The 18,424-nt window shown below is 49.2% G+C and overlaps 9 protein-coding genes across 9 annotated transcripts; 5 read left to right on the forward strand and 4 right to left on the reverse strand.

The window, feature by feature from the left end:
• Positions 1–1,239: 1,239 nt before the first annotated feature.
• FPSE_12179 (uncharacterized protein) lies at positions 1,240–3,387 on the forward strand (the record flags this gene model as incomplete). The annotated part of the gene is made up of 1 exon (XM_009265296.1): positions 1,240–3,387. The coding sequence occupies one exon, from the start codon at positions 1,240–1,242 to the stop codon at positions 3,385–3,387; it is 2,148 nt and encodes a 715-aa protein (XP_009263571.1).
• A 554-nt stretch (positions 3,388–3,941) lies between these two features.
• Positions 3,942–4,864, forward strand: FPSE_12178 (uncharacterized protein; the record flags this gene model as incomplete). The annotated part of the gene is made up of 2 exons (XM_009265295.1): positions 3,942–4,378; positions 4,435–4,864. The coding sequence occupies 2 exons, from the start codon at positions 3,942–3,944 to the stop codon at positions 4,862–4,864; spliced, it is 867 nt and encodes a 288-aa protein (XP_009263570.1).
• A 96-nt stretch (positions 4,865–4,960) lies between these two features.
• On the reverse strand, positions 4,961–5,620 carry FPSE_12177 (uncharacterized protein; the record flags this gene model as incomplete). Its single annotated transcript, XM_009265294.1, has 1 exon — positions 4,961–5,620. The coding sequence occupies one exon, from the start codon at positions 5,618–5,620 to the stop codon at positions 4,961–4,963; it is 660 nt and encodes a 219-aa protein (XP_009263569.1).
• A 597-nt stretch (positions 5,621–6,217) lies between these two features.
• FPSE_12176 (uncharacterized protein) lies at positions 6,218–6,829 on the forward strand (the record flags this gene model as incomplete). The annotated part of the gene is made up of 2 exons (XM_009265293.1): positions 6,218–6,692; positions 6,750–6,829. 2 exons carry the CDS (start codon positions 6,218–6,220, stop codon positions 6,827–6,829), a joined length of 555 nt encoding a protein of 184 aa, XP_009263568.1.
• A 202-nt stretch (positions 6,830–7,031) lies between these two features.
• FPSE_12175 (uncharacterized protein) lies at positions 7,032–9,132 on the reverse strand (the record flags this gene model as incomplete). Its single annotated transcript, XM_009265292.1, has 4 exons — positions 7,032–7,714; positions 7,765–8,237; positions 8,290–8,566; positions 8,616–9,132. 4 exons carry the CDS (start codon positions 9,130–9,132, stop codon positions 7,032–7,034), a joined length of 1,950 nt encoding a protein of 649 aa, XP_009263567.1.
• A 2,417-nt stretch (positions 9,133–11,549) lies between these two features.
• FPSE_12174 (uncharacterized protein) lies at positions 11,550–13,160 on the forward strand (the record flags this gene model as incomplete). The annotated part of the gene is made up of 9 exons (XM_009265291.1): positions 11,550–11,623; positions 11,683–12,020; positions 12,104–12,203; positions 12,255–12,517; positions 12,560–12,708; positions 12,761–12,885; positions 12,939–12,949; positions 12,995–13,105; positions 13,135–13,160. 9 exons carry the CDS (start codon positions 11,550–11,552, stop codon positions 13,158–13,160), a joined length of 1,197 nt encoding a protein of 398 aa, XP_009263566.1.
• A 317-nt stretch (positions 13,161–13,477) lies between these two features.
• FPSE_12173 (uncharacterized protein) lies at positions 13,478–14,594 on the reverse strand (the record flags this gene model as incomplete). Its single annotated transcript, XM_009265290.1, has 3 exons — positions 13,478–13,555; positions 13,606–13,953; positions 14,004–14,594. 3 exons carry the CDS (start codon positions 14,592–14,594, stop codon positions 13,478–13,480), a joined length of 1,017 nt encoding a protein of 338 aa, XP_009263565.1.
• Positions 14,595–15,068: 474 nt separating this feature from the next.
• Positions 15,069–16,361, forward strand: FPSE_12172 (uncharacterized protein; the record flags this gene model as incomplete). The annotated part of the gene is made up of 3 exons (XM_009265289.1): positions 15,069–15,269; positions 15,331–16,068; positions 16,122–16,361. The coding sequence occupies 3 exons, from the start codon at positions 15,069–15,071 to the stop codon at positions 16,359–16,361; spliced, it is 1,179 nt and encodes a 392-aa protein (XP_009263564.1).
• Positions 16,362–16,724: 363 nt separating this feature from the next.
• FPSE_12171 (uncharacterized protein) lies at positions 16,725–17,792 on the reverse strand (the record flags this gene model as incomplete). Its single annotated transcript, XM_009265288.1, has 1 exon — positions 16,725–17,792. One exon carries the CDS (start codon positions 17,790–17,792, stop codon positions 16,725–16,727), a length of 1,068 nt encoding a protein of 355 aa, XP_009263563.1.
• Positions 17,793–18,424: the final 632 nt, after the last annotated feature.

An 18,424-nucleotide genomic window follows, 5' to 3' on the forward strand; every position in this document is an offset into this window, starting at 1 on the left:
GATCATTCAGAATTGTCGTCTGACAATCTTTAGCTCTCCATTTTCGATCCAAAGAGGAGCTACGCTACGGAGTAAGAAGAGATGATTTAGTCTTGCTTCTTCCTCAGCACAAGCCATCCTTCTAGCCTGACCCTGACAAGCTTGGCACCTTTGACCCAACAGGCAATGACTGTTCAGTGATCTTCATGTCGCTCCACTTTCCCCTGCCCATCAGTCGAAGGCCCCTGTCACACGAACCGCTTTTTGCGCCCAGGCGGTGAATTGCCATGTCTCTAGGGTCTTTAGCAGCCAATGATTCGCTCTCGGTTCAGTCGTTATTTGATCTTATCGATACTCTGTAGATAGAATGGGATTCCGCTCAGGTCAAAGCATCTCGTCGTGTCGTGCTCAAGTCAAGTGAGACAGCGAGACTAGACTAGACTAGTCATTATTAGCATCACGCTTTGACAGGCTAAGTCGGCAGTTTATTTGCCGGGGCTTGACAAACAGCCCAGGCCGTTCTCCATTTCAAGTGACAGTTCCAAATCAACCTGTCAAAGCGGACAGTCGAGACAGAATCGATCCAGGTAGGCAAGATGAGACCACAGAGTACCATTCGCTGTTTCCGAGAAAGGCGATCGTATTCCAGTAATAAGAAATCCGAAACTGGATGAGCAAAGGGCTGCGCCCAACTCATCCACTGTAGATGCAACCCTCGCCTCTAAAAATACGTCACAATCATCTATCAAAAAGTTGAGACTCGTCAGTAAACGAAACGAAACAAGACCATCCGCCAGTATCTTTCCAAGCACGTCCCCTAATTTAATTCCTGTAAATCCCCGATACTAATGGTTCGTTGCTGATCCGCGCAGCGAAAGCGCCACCTGACCCCCGCTAGCTTTGTTCAACTGCCCAGGGTCTGAAATAGCGATCGTCATGTAGAATTGGACTCTTGGGCCGTTCTCTTCATACGGAGCGTGGGAGAACGGCTCGTCGAGTGACATTGGCATGCGAGATTGAGCCGTATCCGCTGATGAACATGGAAGCAATCCCCCTATGTACGCCGTACAGTTGCAATACTATCCCATTATGAGGTTGTGAATCGAGGCCATAAAACACAGCTGATCTGCTGCTTCGAATTGGACTTTTCTCTCTTGCTCTTCAGTCTTCAGTACTCTTCCAGTCACTCTCTTAGCCACTCAAACTTTAGGAAGCAATATTTGCTCCAGTCACTCATTATTTTTGTTTTGATTCTTCAATATGCATTTCTCTAACTTGCTTCCCACTTTGGGAGGTCTTGTGGCCGTTGCCCAAGCCTCTCCTCACCTTTTGCCCGGTGTCGGTCTTGGTCTTGGTGTCGATGTTTCCCTCGGCGGCAAGGGAGCTGGAATCGAGGCTGGAGTCTCCCTGGGTTCTACCAAGGAGACTGTCGCTGACCTTCCCAAGAAGGTCACTGCTGACCCTCTGAACGCTACCAAGCAGTCCAGTGCCAACGGTGTTTCTACCTGCCCTCTCGCCCACAGCTGGGAGGACCACACCCTTTTCCAGGGTGTCGCCGCCCCTGCTTCCGCTTCTGGTGCCGCCATCAAGCTTGGCATCAACCTCCCCAAGGCTCAGATCCAGGGTGATGCTACCCTTGAGCTCGTCAAGGGTTTTCTCCAGGAGCCTCGCGTCCGTATCGGTCTTGGTGGAGTCAAGGCTTACGTTGAGATTGACATTTCTGCCTCTGCTGCTGTCCAGGAGTCCATTGAGCTCTTTGCTTCTCCCTCTCTTGAGATCGAGGTCCCCGGACTTCTTGAGGCCGAGGCTGGCGCTGCTATCGCCCTTGACCTTGTTGTCGGTGTCGATGCTGCTATCGATCTTTCTGCTGGTGTCTACCTTGCTTTCGGCGAGGAGGCTTTCGTCGAGGTCTCTCTCCTCACCAAGGACATTGTCGACGTTTCCCTCGAGGGACTTGTCGCCAAGGCCCTTCCCATCGGCGTCGCTGCTGAGGTCGATCTTTCCGCCGCTGTCAACCTCCAGCTTGGCCTCCGCCTCCGAACCGAAATCGACCTTGAAGCCGACCTCGACATCCCCGTTCTCGACATCGAAGCCGGTGCCAAGGTCGCTGTCTGGGTCAGCCTTTTCGAGTACACTGCCGCTCTTGTCGCTACTGACAACTGCGCCGTTTCCGTTGACGAGGTCATTGCTCTTACTCTCGGTCTCGCTGTCGATCTCAACGTTGAGATTGGTGACATCCTCGAACTCAACCTTGCTCCTACTCTGACCGTCGAGCTTGCTACTGCTGCCAAGGCCAAGGTCTGCATGCCCAACCGTGGCTCTACTGGTTCTTTCATCGAGCAAGCTGGCCAGGGCAAGGACGGTGACAAGTCTCACACCCGAGTCATCTCTCTCACTACCGTCCCTGCTGGATCTGAGGCTACTCAGGGTTATGCTACCCCTGACGCCTCTGTCAACTCTGCTGATCCCGAGGCTACTGGTAGTGCTCCTCTGTACGGATCTGCTGCCAAGCCCGTCACCACTGCTCCTGCTGTCATCGCCACTCCTGCCCACGGTAACGGTACCTACGGCGATGTCACCCGCACTATTAAGTCTACCAAGGTCTACACTATCACAAGCTGTGCTGCCTCTGTCATCAACTGCCCTGCTCGTTACACCCAGAAGGTCGTTACCTCTACCATCATTGAGAGCACCTACGTCTGCCCTGCGACTGAGACCGGTGCTGTCCCTGCCATGACCACATCTACTCACGCTGCTCCTGTGCCTGTCACCACCATCACCGACACCCTCACCACCATCGTCCCCTGCAAGACTCGCACCACCAAGACCTTCCAGCCTCCCACCAACTCTCCTCCTGCTCCCACCGTCACCATCGTCGAGAGCACCACCTACTGCCCCGAGACTGGCAAGTCCACCAAGACTGGTGGCTCCGAGGTTCCCCACGTGACCACTGGTGTTCCCAGCAAGGAGATTCCTAACCCCCCTGCTCCTACCACTGAGGCCAACGAGAAGCCCACTCACTCAGCTCCTACTCCTGAGAAGCCCACTGGTGACAAGCCCGTTCTCCCTCCTGTCGCCACTGTCCCTTACCCTCCTCACGGTAACGGAACTGTCCCTACTCCTACTCCCGTGGTTCCTGTTGTCCCTAGCTCCTATGTCCCTCCTGTTGTCAGCACCCCTGTTGCCCAGCCCCCTCACTCTGTTGTTCCTCCTCCCGTCTACGCTCCTCCTTCTGAGGTCCCCCCTGTGGCCTCTCACCCAGTTGGCCCTCCCCCGGCTGTTGTTCCTCCCCCTGCTGCTGGAACTCCTCCCGCCACTGCCCCCACCCCTGTCCCTGTCAGCGGTGGTAGCGTCGTTCGAACTGGCCTTATGCTGGCTGTCCCCGCAGTCATCGCTGTCTTTATGTAGATTCTGGATTGAACGATCGATTGATATACTTGATACATATCGACCATGGGCAACATTGGTTAGGAATTATCAATAGTTAGTTCATGGTTATTATTAATTTATAATACCTTCCCATGATTTTAATACCCTTGTCCTCTCGAATGTGTAGTGAAATGACCTAATATGTGCTTTATTGTTTGCTTTTTTACGTCATGAGGGTAATTGAAACCAACAAGCATGTCTCCAACGAGTTCTAACTGTTTGTTTCCGCCTAATTGAGTAATCCCCGGATTTAAAAACTTGATTGACTCCTCAGCTCTTGTCTGTCTTCACACTATCATTGGCCGTGAGTTGTTCCATGCCGCAGAGCCAAGTCCGATCAAGCTTTATCGGGTAATTTGCAGCGCCCAAGGCGAATAACAAGGCATTTCATAGCTCCAGACAACCCAGTAGATAACTGCAACTATCTAATGCATATTACTGCAGTCATCATTTAAGCTTATTTAAATGGACATCTCGCCTAACGTCTTTTCGTTCATCGATAGTTGCTTCATCTGTTTCTTCAAATTGACAATATGCCAACTTCTACAGAATTCTTCGGCTACCACTTCACCAACCTGGGCCCTCTAACAACAACCTACGAGCCCCCTGCATCATGCACAACCGCAACGACAGACCATCTTTACTATGCCAACGCAAGCGAACTCTCTGATCAATACGGGGCAGTTTCATGTGGTGCCAAGATGGGTGACTGCTACCCATCTGGCTCAGCCCACGACGAGATAAACAGCCGAAACCTCAAGATCGGGGGCCACCCTACAGTAGACTTCTTTTCCCCCGGTGTGATTTGTCCCAAAGGCTGGACAACTGCTGGGGTCTTTGCACAAGGTGACGAGGCGACAAAAGATGGTGTCTTCACGAAGGCTGTCACCGCGGATTACCTGCTTGGCGCTGAAGATATATGGGGTGGCGTCTTGGAACCTGGAGAGACTCTTGCACTCTGCTGCCCAAGGTATGTTGGCATCGCCGGCTTCTCCAAATTGAACCATAATTCTCACGTCGCTTTAGTGGCTGGACGGGGGGTGCCCTGGGATGGGATTGTTTTTCATCCGTCAAGCCCTTTGAGTCAGGCACATATTCGAGTTATTGTCAACGGACCGCGCCGCTATCCGCAATTGCATCAGCTAAAACCGTCGGAACAAGCGTGCTGTCAGATGCTATCTTCTCGCTTCGTACATTTGATGGCACTGAAATGACCGTGCCATTCACGACTGCAGCTGGTGCCTGGCCTACAGATCTCAGTGAGGTTGATATCATCAAGAGGTTTCACGCTGTTGGGATGGTCTATAAAGAAGAGGATATGAAAGATACTAATGAAACTGAGAGTGAAGGTAAAGATGACGACAATGCAGCTTCGACGATGAATGGCGCGGGGTTTGCGCCTATTGTCGCGGTTATTGTTAGTATGTTTGTTGGTGTAGGAATGTTTTTCAATTGATACCGAGAAGGAACAAGGTGTAAAGCTCGTGAAACCAGATGGGCGCAATAGTTAACTTGGAGGATGAATAAATACGACGATACGAATATTCTTACTCTATTTCCATGTGCTTGAAGTCTCTATCTCATTGTTCTTATTCCTCTGATACTCCTCACCTAGCGCATTGTAGAGAGCCTTGACTCTGTTGACTTCAGCGTCGAGACGCTGTTTCTCGTCCTCATCATGAATCTCATTAACGAGATCTTGAACGCTCTTGGCCGTAAAGAACCTATTCGTCTTATTATAAAGAGCTCTGTCCTTCAACGCCGTGTCACTCTCTCCTTCCGCTCTCACACGGAAAACCTCTTCTAGGATATCAATATCATACGGGATAGAGAACTGGTCGCGGCTGTCTTCGTAGGTGAAAAGATAGTATAGTTCTTTGAAGCCAGACCATGTGATACCGCTGAGACACAGACTACACGGTTCATGAGTTGCGAAAAAGACGCATTCCTTTCGAGGATTTGGTCGAGTTTTTGGATCAGGGAAGGTCTTGGTGTAAAAGGTTTGAATGCAGTTTATCTCGCCATGAAGCAGAGGAGATAACCGCTCATAATTTGTTGAAACTGTGAGCGGTTTGAGGGTTTGTGACGAAAGGATGGCAGCGCCGAAGACTTTGCTTCCTGAGGCGACGCCTTGTTCTGTCAATGGGACAATGTCATGCTCAAGGGTTTGAAGGAGAGCGGAGAGAAGTTCTTGGGGTGTTTTGGAGGTCATTTTGAGGTCGAATTAGTTTTGACGAGCGTTTAATGATGCTTCATGGACAGTTTATGTATGCATTCTTATCTGAGGGCAATCTCGTATCGGGCCACCCCGCAAGTGATATTTTATAGCGGCGTGCGGCGTTTGCCGAGGGCTTGACAATAATGTCGTCCATATAAGTAGGCAAGAACTAGTCAAATAGTTGTATTTAATGATCAATTAGTGTGGTAGTTATTAAACTCTAAGGAGAAATGACTGATCGAGGACTTTACGGTGGGAAGTCGTTAATAAGCAAACGAAGCAAAGCTGGGGTTTCTCATCGAGATAGACATAGCAGCCAGTAACAGCCAACGTGAATTGTGATTCAAAACCGAATCAATGAGATGCCCTGAATCAAAGTCTACACGTCAGAGTGGATCAGATTGTCAGCGCTTAACTCTTTGCAAGTGCTGAATCTGACAGCAGTCTCATACACAGCGTCATCCCGACGCTGCCGACTACAATAGGGATAAATACCATTGAAGCGCTCCTCAAGCCAGAGTCGACTCAGAGATCACATCTACACTTCGTCGAAAAAGAAATTCACAAAACAAGAAATCCATTTGCCTAACAATGCAATACTCCCTAGCTCTATTCTGGCTACCTTTCAGCCTTGCCTTTCATCTCCCCAATGCCTTCAACAAGCAAGTACAGAGGAGCAAAACTCCAATTAACGAATGTTCCGCAGGACAAATCATCGATCTTCTAAACATGGAGACATCTGACGAAGGGGGTTATTTCTACCAGACCTTCAAAGACCCCGACGTCGTACCTGGCACGAACCGATCTATCAGCACGGCCATCTATTACCTTCTTCAAGGCTCTACAGGTCAATCGCTCTGGCATACACTCGATGCCGCTGAGGTCTGGCACTATTACGCTGGTGCACCTCTAGTTCTGTCTGTCTCTTACAACAACGGATCTTGTGGCAAAGACTACGTTATGGGACCAGATCTTTTTGGAGGTCAGAGGCCCCAGGCGGTTGTCGAGAAAAGTCAATGGCAGAGTGCAAGAAGCTTGGGAGAATGGACGCTCGTTGGTACCACAGGTAATTATTCGCCACACAAGAATGAATCAGAGGATCAAACGAGCTGACATACCACAGTCGCACCAGGGTTTGATCCAAACGGACAAGTTCTCAAACCAAAAGGCTGGGAGCCAAAATCGTGCAAACCGACTCAGTGAAAGGTGTTCAGGTATGAGAAGGCGACACCAAGTCCAGGGATCCCGTATATTGCAAGAGAGACTACTGTGGAAGAGGTCTTGGCAGGGAGCGGATAACGAGAGTCTATTCTTTAAAATAGGTAGTTACAAGACTATTAAGATACCGAGGGTATAATGCTATCTAAAGATCCCACCAAACAAATGAAAAAACAAAAATGATGAATCAACTATCCTTTACAGCCTCAATCAACCGCCATTCCCATGTCGTCTGCAACTGCGAGCACTCGTGAAGAATATTCGGATCATCCCACCACCAGCTATCAGCGATGATGTATTCTCTCCAAATCTCCATCCATAGCATCCGTCCCACAATGTTGCGAAGCTCCTGTCTTAGTCCCTCTTCGGACTCGTGCCCATCTCGCACATACTGTAACTGGCTATCGTCGAGCGGAATGGCGTAAAATTGACTTGTTTCCACCAGATTGGGATCAACGAGTAGCGATGCAGTCTTCAGCCACAGAGGTAGAAGTTTGCTAGGGTTAGTGCATCGGAAACTTGCTTCAAGGTTGAAGAGTAAGTGGTCTTCGATCCATGTTCGGAGTAATGGGCCAAGTGTGCTCGTCAGAGGGAGTGGATCGATGATGGTAAGATACAGTGAACCTCCTGGCTCCAGACATCTGTGAATGTTTCGCAATAGTGCAGGAATATCCTGCGAAGGCATAACTAAGGGAAGCCGTAAGGAGTGGACAGCTTCGATGGTGGACGGTGCGACAGGGAAAGCTGAAGGTGATCGTACTGGTGAAAGGACTGGATGAATATTTGGATATGTTATGGGAGACAGAGGTGCTGCTGAAAGATGATACACCTGTTTACTGTGGTTGACGGCGGCCAGATATGAGGTGACAGCTGAATCATGTCAGTGAAATTATCAGAACAGCGACTTGAGGTATTCTTACCTGGTGTTTCATATAAGGCAAGAACCTTTTTCGGTGGATCAGAAGGTTCACACTCTGTGTTCTCGTTGCTGATCTCGGGGTAATTGGGGCCGTCCATATTGTATAGTGCGGACAGCATCCACTGCATCTTCTCAATCTCCATGTCTTGGCTGGAGCTAGGAGATACTTTCATGTCACGAGACTCGGTCAATCGCAACAGCCTGGCCATGTTGTCCTCTCGCGCTAAACGCTTAACATCGAGTTGCATCGCGTTCAGTTCCTTTGGTATGTCAGGCTCCGGCAAGTCGACATTGTCTGGAAATTGAAATGACGGTTCTGTAGGCGTGCAGCCCCATTCATTCGGAGGTTTCCAGCTGTCTAGGGCTTCGGCTCTTAGTGAGTTGTTATAGGACGCCATGCGCCGTGGTGTTCTGGGCATAGGAGTGTACGAGCGACTGCTGTGTGGACGGGGAGGTAGAGGTGGTGGATTTGATCTGTCTCGTATTAGCATGGAGTTGTAATAGACAACTGGTCATGGGTACGGACTTGCTGCTCGATGAGCGACCGCGTGACTTGGACTTGACGCTCGAAGTCGCCATAATAGTCACACCACAGTTGATGAGATACGGGATATCACAAGATGTACGTGGTATTGAACACGCTTCTGTGCTTCGGGCGATGAAAGAGTCTTCGCTGAGAGTTTGGATAAGAGGCCATGGACGTAGCAGGACGTTCTCGAGTGTATCTGTATCCCATGGCGCAGACGACGTCGTCAGTGTCGGTGAAGGGGGATCGTTGTGTGAATTATTGCGGTCATAGGAATCTGTACATGTTTGTTAGTATATCCATGACATATTGCAGAGTAAATGTACCTGGCAAAGGTCGACTGGTGTCTATCAATTGACCATGCTTTCTATCCTTGAGATCAACGAAATGCGAAACATGCACCGTTGTTTGCTCACTGCTCGTAGAAAATACGGAAAGCCTATCCGAGTCAAGCTCATAATTGCCCATTGCCGTCGCACAGGTTTTTGTCGACGAAGTGGAAGTTGACGCAGTCGGTGATGTCGTCTCAACATTATTCCTCCTCTTGTAGAGGTTACTGAATATCGGTATATCGTTCGACGACGAAGATGATCCCCGACTGAACAAGGATCGTCCTGTCTGCGACGCACTTTTGGGAGCAGACTCTTTGTTTTCGCGATGTTCCTTCCTCGACTCTTTGGGGGCCGCCCAGCTGACTTCCCACATGTTGAGGCGATATCGATCCAGGTCCGAGATGCGCAGGGCGAGGTTTGATGCTGGTTTCCGTAATATCGAGCGGATTCGTCCTGCTCTGGCAGATGCAGGAGTAGGTTGCTCTGTGTCGTGCTGTGTCAACAATGCCATGGTGAATTATTGTATACCACTCGCGAAACAAGTGCAAACGACATGGGATTGTGATGCAGTTGAAGCTAAAGTGGGAAACAGACAGCAAAAAGAGCAAGGAAATGGGGAGGGGTCTTGCTTGCATACATGGTCTTTGGAATTTGGGGGTAAGAAAGTATGAAATTGACCCTTTTCCTGGTTGGGAATAAGTTAAATCCCGGACAAGTCGAGTCCGTGATTTGGCGGTAGACTCGGCTTTAGCTGGCGAATGCAGGGCTGAACTTTGTCGTCTTTTGCGTATTCTGGACCGCACCATTTCTCTCTGTTTTAGGAAGTGACATGAACGGGAAGCTCGTGGCTTGAGAGATGAGCCACAAGACCCGAGAGTTTGGTTATGTTGGTACAGACAACCCCCTCGAGACCGCCATCTCATCTGTTCAGCAGCAAGTCACACAACCAACTGTTTGATCTTGGCCCAATTCCCCTCGTGTTCCTTGCAGCGCGGGAAACCAGAAGGAGTCTGGAGGGGTCGATCATGTACCTGAATTCCAGGTCTCGATACGGCTGGTTAGTGTGGCTTGCGGCTATAGAGCGCCTCATCTGACCGGTCGGCTGAGTCTGTCCATTCACCCTGCTATTATGTGCACGGTTGTTTTTGTATTGTTTGCTTTGACAATCTGCATGCCTCGGTTTCGAAATGCTTACAGTGTCTTTGTGTTGAATGCATGCATGTAAATGTTCAGTCTCGCAACCTTGGCTTAAAGAGGAAGACACTTGTGTGATTGCTTCTGCGAAACACGGCTTGGGTCGTGTTTCGGTTTCATGCAGCGACAGAATCTCAAGAGCATCCTCCTGGCAATATTTACCAACAGACAGACGACACGGACAACAATCCAGCAAGCTAATGCCTCCCATTTGCAGTATGCACGGTATTGTGGCTTCAAGGTAGCACCAACTACTCTGTAATTCCAAGGCAATTGCGGTAAGGTCTTGGCTTATGGTTCTAAACCATTTGCGGGGTCCCGTGGTGTCTGTTGTCGAGGCTAACAAGTCAGCGCCTTACCGCGAGAAGCTAGTCAACATCGATAACTTTGCAGCCGTCAGTTCCAATTGAACCTTGTCCCGCGTGCTATGGAAAGTTTCCAAACGAGCATTTACCCTCAGAAAATCTAACCGCATTTTTTAGATGGGCGAGACCCCTGATGAGCTGCACACGTAAGCCAAGACGATCATCCAGGGAAACGTGTTGGTGGTCAAGTGGCTGGCAACTGTGAGACAAACCGGCTGGGGGTTCATGTATGTGTCAGGCCATTTCATTTACCGACTTCCGTCCAACAGTTGCACACTTCCATCTTACCTGGTTGACTGTTCATAAACGTTGGAGTAAAAGTCCGAGTCTGGTTCCACGTGGGATATTATCGGGCAGAAGATATGGGCAGGACTAGTTAAAGTTAATAAATAAAACACATGGTACCTACTGTCTGTACCTGAGCAGGCATTCAGACATGTCCCCAGAGGCCCTTGATTGGACACCGTCTGAGGTACATCAGCTATCCTTGTTCACAAGCTTACTTCCCATGCTAATGTACAGCACTAAACTAGACTCCCTTGCACCGGGGAACGGGTATCCAACCTCCTTTCCGTCCCAACTCGGGTCTCCCGCTCACGCTTCAGACTTTAGTGTGGCACAATCCTCCATGACCTCTGTGTGATCCTTGCGCAATGATTGTCAATATCGCCGCCTTGCATCCGACTTGCAGTATGTGGCTTGCGAGCAAAATATGTACACCAGTTTGCTCGTATAGAAAGCCTTTCAATGTTAGTTCTTCCGACAGTCGTAATCACACTCCCGGTCCTTCTCATCATGGACTTCTTTACTCTTTTGTGCCCGGTTCTTCAAGACCCTAACAAAGGTTCGTGATTTTGAGTTTCTCGAACAACGCCTTCACCTCTCGAACTAGAAGCATCATGGAAATACGCAGGCCAAAGTACAGTCCCATCATAAGGTTTAATCGCCTCGTCGTGTCCTTCTTCATTGGTCGTTTCTTCAGACTAGAAGGCAGTAGTCATGTGAGACATTCCAGTACTCGTCGTTAATCTTTCAGCTAATACAATCCACGTGCTCTAGCTCGATGAGATTGCAGGGACAACGTTTCTGAACGAACTCCGTGCTGGTGGGACGACCTTTGCGGCCATGACATATATCATTGCTGTCAATGTGGGTTGAAGGGGTAAGTCCATTAATTCCTCAAGTTTGCAGACACTTTGGTTAGGCTTTCATTCTTTCACAGACTGGCGGACCTTGCATTTGTGATGAGAAGAATCGAAATGGCTGTGATAAAGTCCCCAGCTATAAAACATGCAAAGAAGGTATACGGTTCGAATATGACTCAAAGAAAACGACTGACATGTTAGCAGAGGTCAGACGGGATCTCGTCATGGCCACATCGATCATGGCTGCACTCTCCAGCTTCATGTTTGGTCTTGTCACCAGTTTACCCATAGCCCTTGCGTAAGAGACAGCCTAATGTTCATAATCTCACATCAAGGCCACTACTAACCCTCCGAAAGGCCGGATATGGGCCTCAACGCCTATTTCGCTTTCCACGTGGTCGGATACAAAGGTTCTGGTAAAGTCCCCTATGGTGTTGCTCTGACGACAGTCTTTCTTGAGGGGCTCATTTTTATTTTCTTCGCACTTACAGGCCTGAGACAATGGGTCGTCAAACTGATTCCGTCGACTATCAAGATAGCTACAGGAGCTGGTATCGGTCTATTCCTTGCCGAGATTGGTTTGTCCTATGGCTCGGGAATCGGAGCCATTACTGGAGGTTGGAATGCGACGCCTTTGACTATTGCCGGGTGTCCTATTGAGATGATTAACCTCCAAACACAGATGTGCGATTCTGGTATCATGTCAAGTCCAAAGGCAAGCAAGCTGCAAACTACAGCATGAGAGATGACACTAACGAAACTAAGTAGATGTGGACAGCTATCTTCGTTGGAGGCATATTTGTTGTTTACCTCATGGCTTTTCGGGTCAAGCTCGCCTTTCTTGTGGGTATTCTCTTGGTATCAGTTGTCTCATGGCCGTAAGTTACCATCATTTCAGCTCTTAAAGGTACATCACTAACAAGAAATAGACGCGGAACCAGCATAACCTACTTCCCTGATACACCAGAAGGAGACTCCCGCTTCCACCCAATGAAGCACACATTCAACGCCTTAGATTGGGACATTGCTAAATACGGCACCCAATTCGTCCTTACTGTGTTCACTTTCTTGTACGTGAATATCATTGACGCAACCGCAACGTTGTATTCTATGGTTCGCTTTTGTGGAGTTGTGGACGCTGTAGATGGAGACTTTCCACGCTCGACACTGGCGTATTGCTGCGATGCATTAAGTATGTCAATCAGTGCGCTCTTTGGCTGCTCGCCTGTTACAGCATTTATCGAGAGTGGCGCTGGGATCGCTGCTGGTGGCCGGACAGGAATCACAGCCATGGTAACTAGGGTCTTGTTTCTTGTTGCTGTCATGTTTGGCCCTATTTTTTCTTCTGTGCCGTCTTGGGCGACTGGACCAACACTCATCCTTGTAAGTAATCCCAGAGATGCATGACGGTGATAGGTCTGATCTAATATTACAGGTTGGTTGTTTGATGGCGCGGCAAATGATGGAGATCAACTGGTGCTATATAGGCTATACGCTTCCTTCTTTCGTCGTCATTGCCTTCGTCCCTTTCTCATTTAACGTCGCCTACGGAATCATCGCGTAAGTTTCACTTCTCGTCGCCACTAGACTGTCCATGAGACATTCACTGACAGGCTTCCCAGTGGTATGTTTCTCTACGCGACAATTAACATCCTAGTGGCACTGACAGTACGCATCTCGGGAGGAAGATTGGAACCTGAGAACTACGGCTTCAAAGAGTACTGGACGTGGAAAGCGCCCCGAAATAAGCCATGGTACATCCGGATGTTTCGCAACTCGGGTAAGTCTGTGGATGGTTCTCGTCCCCAGGCATTCCCAAGCGCATCAGATTGTGAGATGGTAAGAGTCGGGTCTTTGGATGAGAGGAATGATAGACCGGGGGGCACGGTGTCTGTACCCCTGAAGACGTTTTCGAGGTTTCCTCGATGATATATAGCATTTTTAGGTTGTGAATAAGAGAACAGTCGTTACTGCTAAGTGCGAAGTGGACTGTTTATGGGTAGATGTAGCAGTTATTCGACGATCACGGTTCATTTTGACCTTGCCCAGCACGCTAAAGGTCGCAACAGAAGCTGGTAAAAATGATGTGGCATTTCTGATTGCTGCCATGCTGAGACTGAAGATAGATAAAACATCAGTGATAATCTGATTCTTATTTCTGAAGAATCGCAGACCAGTCGTACTTTTCCGCCCACTCCTCCCATGTTGTCATAGGGCAATCAATGCCAGCCTAGTATGAAGTAAGCATAAATTTGGTTCTTCAATAATAAAATCACATACCTTTTCAATGTCTTTGGCAGTCAACAACTCCATTCCGCCATCATATCCCGGGTCGGAAGTATATGAAAACATCAATCCCGTCTCAATACCGGCATCCTTGTCAGGCGTAGCCTCAGTCATTTCATCCGGTGTAATCTGTCGGTATTTGACTGGAACATTGTTGATACGGCCCCATGTTTCAATCCATTCGGGCCATGTGCAGAAAGTACCTGCAGCCATATATGCCTTGCCTGGCGGCATTTGATAGACAGCATAGACAAAGTTACCCATGTCGCCTACAGGGTCAAAATGAGGGACTACAGCGGTAGGGGTAGTTGTGAAGGCCATTTCAAAAGACCCATCAGACAGCTGTTATCCTGTCAAAAGACGCGAACCTGATAGGGTCATTGAGGACATACCTTGTTCATATAAGAGTCAGGAAGAATGTTAAAGCTGGTGAAGAAGAAACCTGTGTGAATGCATGACATCTTGGCAGCAAGTTCAGGATATTTTCCCTCAACATATGCAGGGAACACATCGGCCTTGGCATCAAAGTGGTACAAATCCTTGAACTTGCCCCCACTACACTTCTCAGCTTGACTCAGGGTCGAGACCAAGAATCCGTTCTTGTCAAGACCCCCGGCCACAGTCGCAGCGGCATCGACGATATTCTTTCCTTGCTGCACTTCGACGTTGTAGGCAAACTTGCGACATGAGATGTCCTCCTTGGCAGCCTGCAGTCGGCAATCGGGTCTGAAGAAGGGCTCCCAGTAGTTTGTCACACTGAAGATGATGTTGGCGCCTTTGAAGGCTTCCTTGAGTGTCTCTATATCATCCAAATCGACTGAGACGACTTCAGCACCGGCCGCGCTCAGCTTCTTGGCCGAGTCGGAGGACGTATTTCGGGTCAAGCCACGGACTTTGAAGCCTGCGTCGAGGAATCGACGGGCGACTGAACCACCCTGGTTACCGGTCGCACCGATAACGCAAATAAGCTTTTCATTGACCATGTTGTTTGTGTATTTATTCTGGCGATGAAAAGAGGGGAAACCTGAAAACAGGGATAAATTGTCTCGCGTAGATTGATTTTTTTTATTTGAGCCAGGGCCATTTTGAGATAAGACCGGTTCAGTCTAGACCACTACGTAGTCCAGTCTAAATTCTTCAGCCCTCGGAAAGGCTGGAACCAAGTGGCTACCAAGTGGTACAACACTTAGCCTCTTTCAGATATGCCTCGCAACCCATCGAATCATGAATGAGTGTGGCTGCTCTGGCCTCAATGTTTTACTCTGCATACCACGTGTTGCGACTTGGCTTTTTCTGTCATCTTGTCCCTTTCCTTTTTCCTGTCCCGCCTTTCCCTCTGACTGACGTGACGTTAGCACTGCCGGCCGGAACCACCATTTGACGTTGACTCTAGCTACTCAATAAATAGAGCGATCTACCGCCCAACTAGCTTGAAGGATTCGCGTCTGACTCAGACAATGGCTTCTGAGCAGGAAGACAAGTCTGCGACCTCGCCTGTTGCGTCACAGTCACAGACGCCTCCTCCACCCGTTACCAGCCTGCCGGGTCGCGACAATCGAGATCAAGCTGGGGATGGCAACGAAATGAGCCAATCACCAAAGACCCCTACTGAGAACCAAGATCGGCACGATGAGGAGCACGAGCCTCTGCAAGTCGATGTGAGTACCTATTCACTTCTCTCTTCAAAATGACACGTCGTATTGAGGCCGAGGTATTTAGGAGGAGGAACTGCCAGGCAATGACGCAGACTCCACATATGGGTCAGACAGAGACTCAACCTACACAGGCTCAGTCACTTCATCCATCTACGATTATCAGTACGAAAATGGACGGCGCTACCATGCATACAGAGAAGGACAATACGTCCTACCCAACGATGACCAGGAGCAGCAGCGTTTGGATCTTCAGCATCACATCTGGCGATTGCTTCTTGGTGGCGCCCTCCATATAGCACCTTTACCAAAATTGGATGACCAAAGCGAGTATCGCATCTTGGATTTGGGCTGCGGCACTGGAATTTGGGCCATAGAGATGGCTGATGAGTATCCCAACGCCTCAGTAGCCGGTGTCGATCTTTCCCCAATCCAACCCGACTGGGTCCCTGGTAACTGCGTATTTCACGTCGACGACTACGAAGATGAGTGGACGTATCGTGAGAACGAGCATTTCGACTACATCCATGGTCGTGCACTCTGCGGCACTTCGGCAAACTGGCCTCTCTTCTACAGCAGAGTGCTAGAGAACCTCAAGCCAGGTGGCTACGTTGAGATGCAAGAGTATGACGCTTGGATATTCAGCGACGACGACAGCTGCGATCGTGCCCCATGGACAATGGAGTGGGTGAGCAAGTTAGATGAAGCGAGTAGGATGTTTGGAAAGCAGATCAATGTAGCACGATATCAAAAGCAATGGATGATTGATGCGGGTTTTGAAGACGTCCAAGAACGAGTCTACCGAGTACGTTTGTCCGTTGCCTGCTTCCCTGGGAGATTCATTAACAACAAGTACAGATACCCATTGGTCCTTGGGCAAAGGACCCAGCGTTGAAAGAACTGGGCAAATTTGAACTCACACACATGCAGATGTCTGTCGAATCACATACACCTGCACTCTTCACGCGAGTATGGAACTACTCACAGGATCAAGTCATGGTTTTAATGGAAGGCGTGAAGAGAGAATTCCGAAGTCGAGACTTGAGATTGATCACGACTTACCGGTTCCTCACAGGGCGGAAGCCACTTCAAGCGTAGTATTTTGTTTTCTTACTCGACATTGCGTGTGGCAGCTACAAATGTTTCTTGCTTCTGTTTCTCGTTCGTTTTCTCATGGTAGCCAGCTGTTGTATCTCAATTTCGCAATTCTAGTTCTCATCATACTTCAGTTCGCGGCCTAGCATGTTCACATCAGTATCTGAGGACAAAGAATGGCACATAATGCCTCCAGTCTAGGGCTGAGGCACACCCTGTAATACCGCGATAAGTAAAGGGAATCTTGTAGGACGGCATTCCAATGAGATGTTATTCACTATATACAAGAAATCTCCTACTTTCATGATCTCAAATGAATGTACCCTCCTAGTAAGAATCAACCCGGCATAAAGATAAACTCGACGCTCAGCAGACGTTCTTCTTAGCATTACCAGTAATACCCCAGTAAATGTTCTGAGCGCAAGGAGACTCCCGAACACTGTTGTTGTTGACTTGGGCCTTGACGTAGATACCGCTGGTGTTGGGAAACTCGCTACGAGCAGAAACACGAACCTCTCCGCCTCCGTTGATGACACCATCTCGGATAGCCAGGTTGTAACAGTTCTCGATGAGAATGGCATTGTTTCCGTTGTTTGCAAGATCGATTGACTTGATCTCGGCGGCGCCTGACTGGGACACGCAGAAGATTCCACGGCCACCACCTCGAGAGTAGACCTTGTCGACGAAGACGTTGGTCGTGGTATAGACATTGTTGAGCTTTCCATTCTCGTTGGCGAAACGAAGAGTTGCATAACCTGTGCCTGCGCCGACGTTGTTGCCTTCGACGTAGCCAACGCGAACGTTTCGTGATTCTTGGATAAGTAGTCCCGATTCACCAACGTCGCGGGCCTTGACGGAAGCAATGGTAAGACCGTCGATCTTGAATGTCTCAACAGCGTGGCTACCAGCTCCGGTAACAACAATGTTACCCATGCTGACTCCATAGTTCCAGTTCGCGTCGCGGTCGAACCGAATTCCGAGACCACCACTGAGGTTCATTGTGATATCACCAAGAGCCAGGTTACGGGTACCAGAGAAGCGCATGCCAAAGTAAGGGTTACCCGTCATCTTGAGGTAGGGGATCTTGACATCGTTCTGGTTGATAGCCTCGATGGCGCCACGACCAGCTTTGTAGACGACGTTCATGGTACCGCAGACCTCAAACGTCTTCCCGCTAGTGACAACGATAGTGCTAGCGCCTATGCTGCCCGAGGCGCGGACCGTGACACGCTGGTTAGTGCCAATGCGGTCGAGTGCTGTTTGGATGGCGAGACGGTAGTCGGAGCCAGAGTAAACATTTGCGCCGTTGACAGTGGCGGTGAATGAGGAGCCTGAGCCTGAGACTACACCCTGCGGTGTTCCATCGCCACAGGCGGCGTTGACGGAACTGATCAGGGCGAGACCTGCTGTGATGATCGAAGAGAGACGGAACATGGTGGAGGCTCTGTATGGGTTGAGGCTGAAAGGTCTCAAACTGAGAAGCATCCACTGGACTGCATTGTACTCTACTTAAATATTCTGAACGACCCTGTCAAGTCGGTCAGGTTGATTCGATTCGTGCGCTTGATCAAAGGACAATTGTTAAACCGCCAACAGAAACAAGAACAGATCTACCCTGCAAGGATGCTGTATCTTGGCATCTTGGGGTAATGTGATTGCTTGTAGTTGCATTCTCGATATCGACATGCCTATCCGGGACGATCGGAAGTCAAACCTCCGGCAAATGTGTAGTACGCATATCTGGGGTAAGATTTGGTATCCCCACCTATCATCTACTGATGAAATGAGTAACGTGGGACCTGTACAAGTTTCGTTTGGGGGTCGGGGTTGTCTTTTGGCAGGGTTAATTCGACGATCCTTCCGGTACGTGGGATTAAGCATAAAATCGGCTCTAGGCTTAGATAGTTGATGTTCCATTCTCGCTGTACATTGACCCGAAATAACGAGGCTGGAACTAGAGACGGTGAAAACACGTACCAGACAAGATGGGACGAGACGTCAAAGGATTCCGTGGTAACGATGGAACTATCCGGCTGAAGAACCAGATCAAAGGTCATAATTTTCAC

Source organism: Fusarium pseudograminearum, chromosome 2 (assembly GCF_000303195.2).
Source record: "Fusarium pseudograminearum CS3096 chromosome 2, whole genome shotgun sequence".
Classification (NCBI taxonomy): domain Eukaryota; kingdom Fungi; phylum Ascomycota; class Sordariomycetes; order Hypocreales; family Nectriaceae; genus Fusarium; species Fusarium pseudograminearum.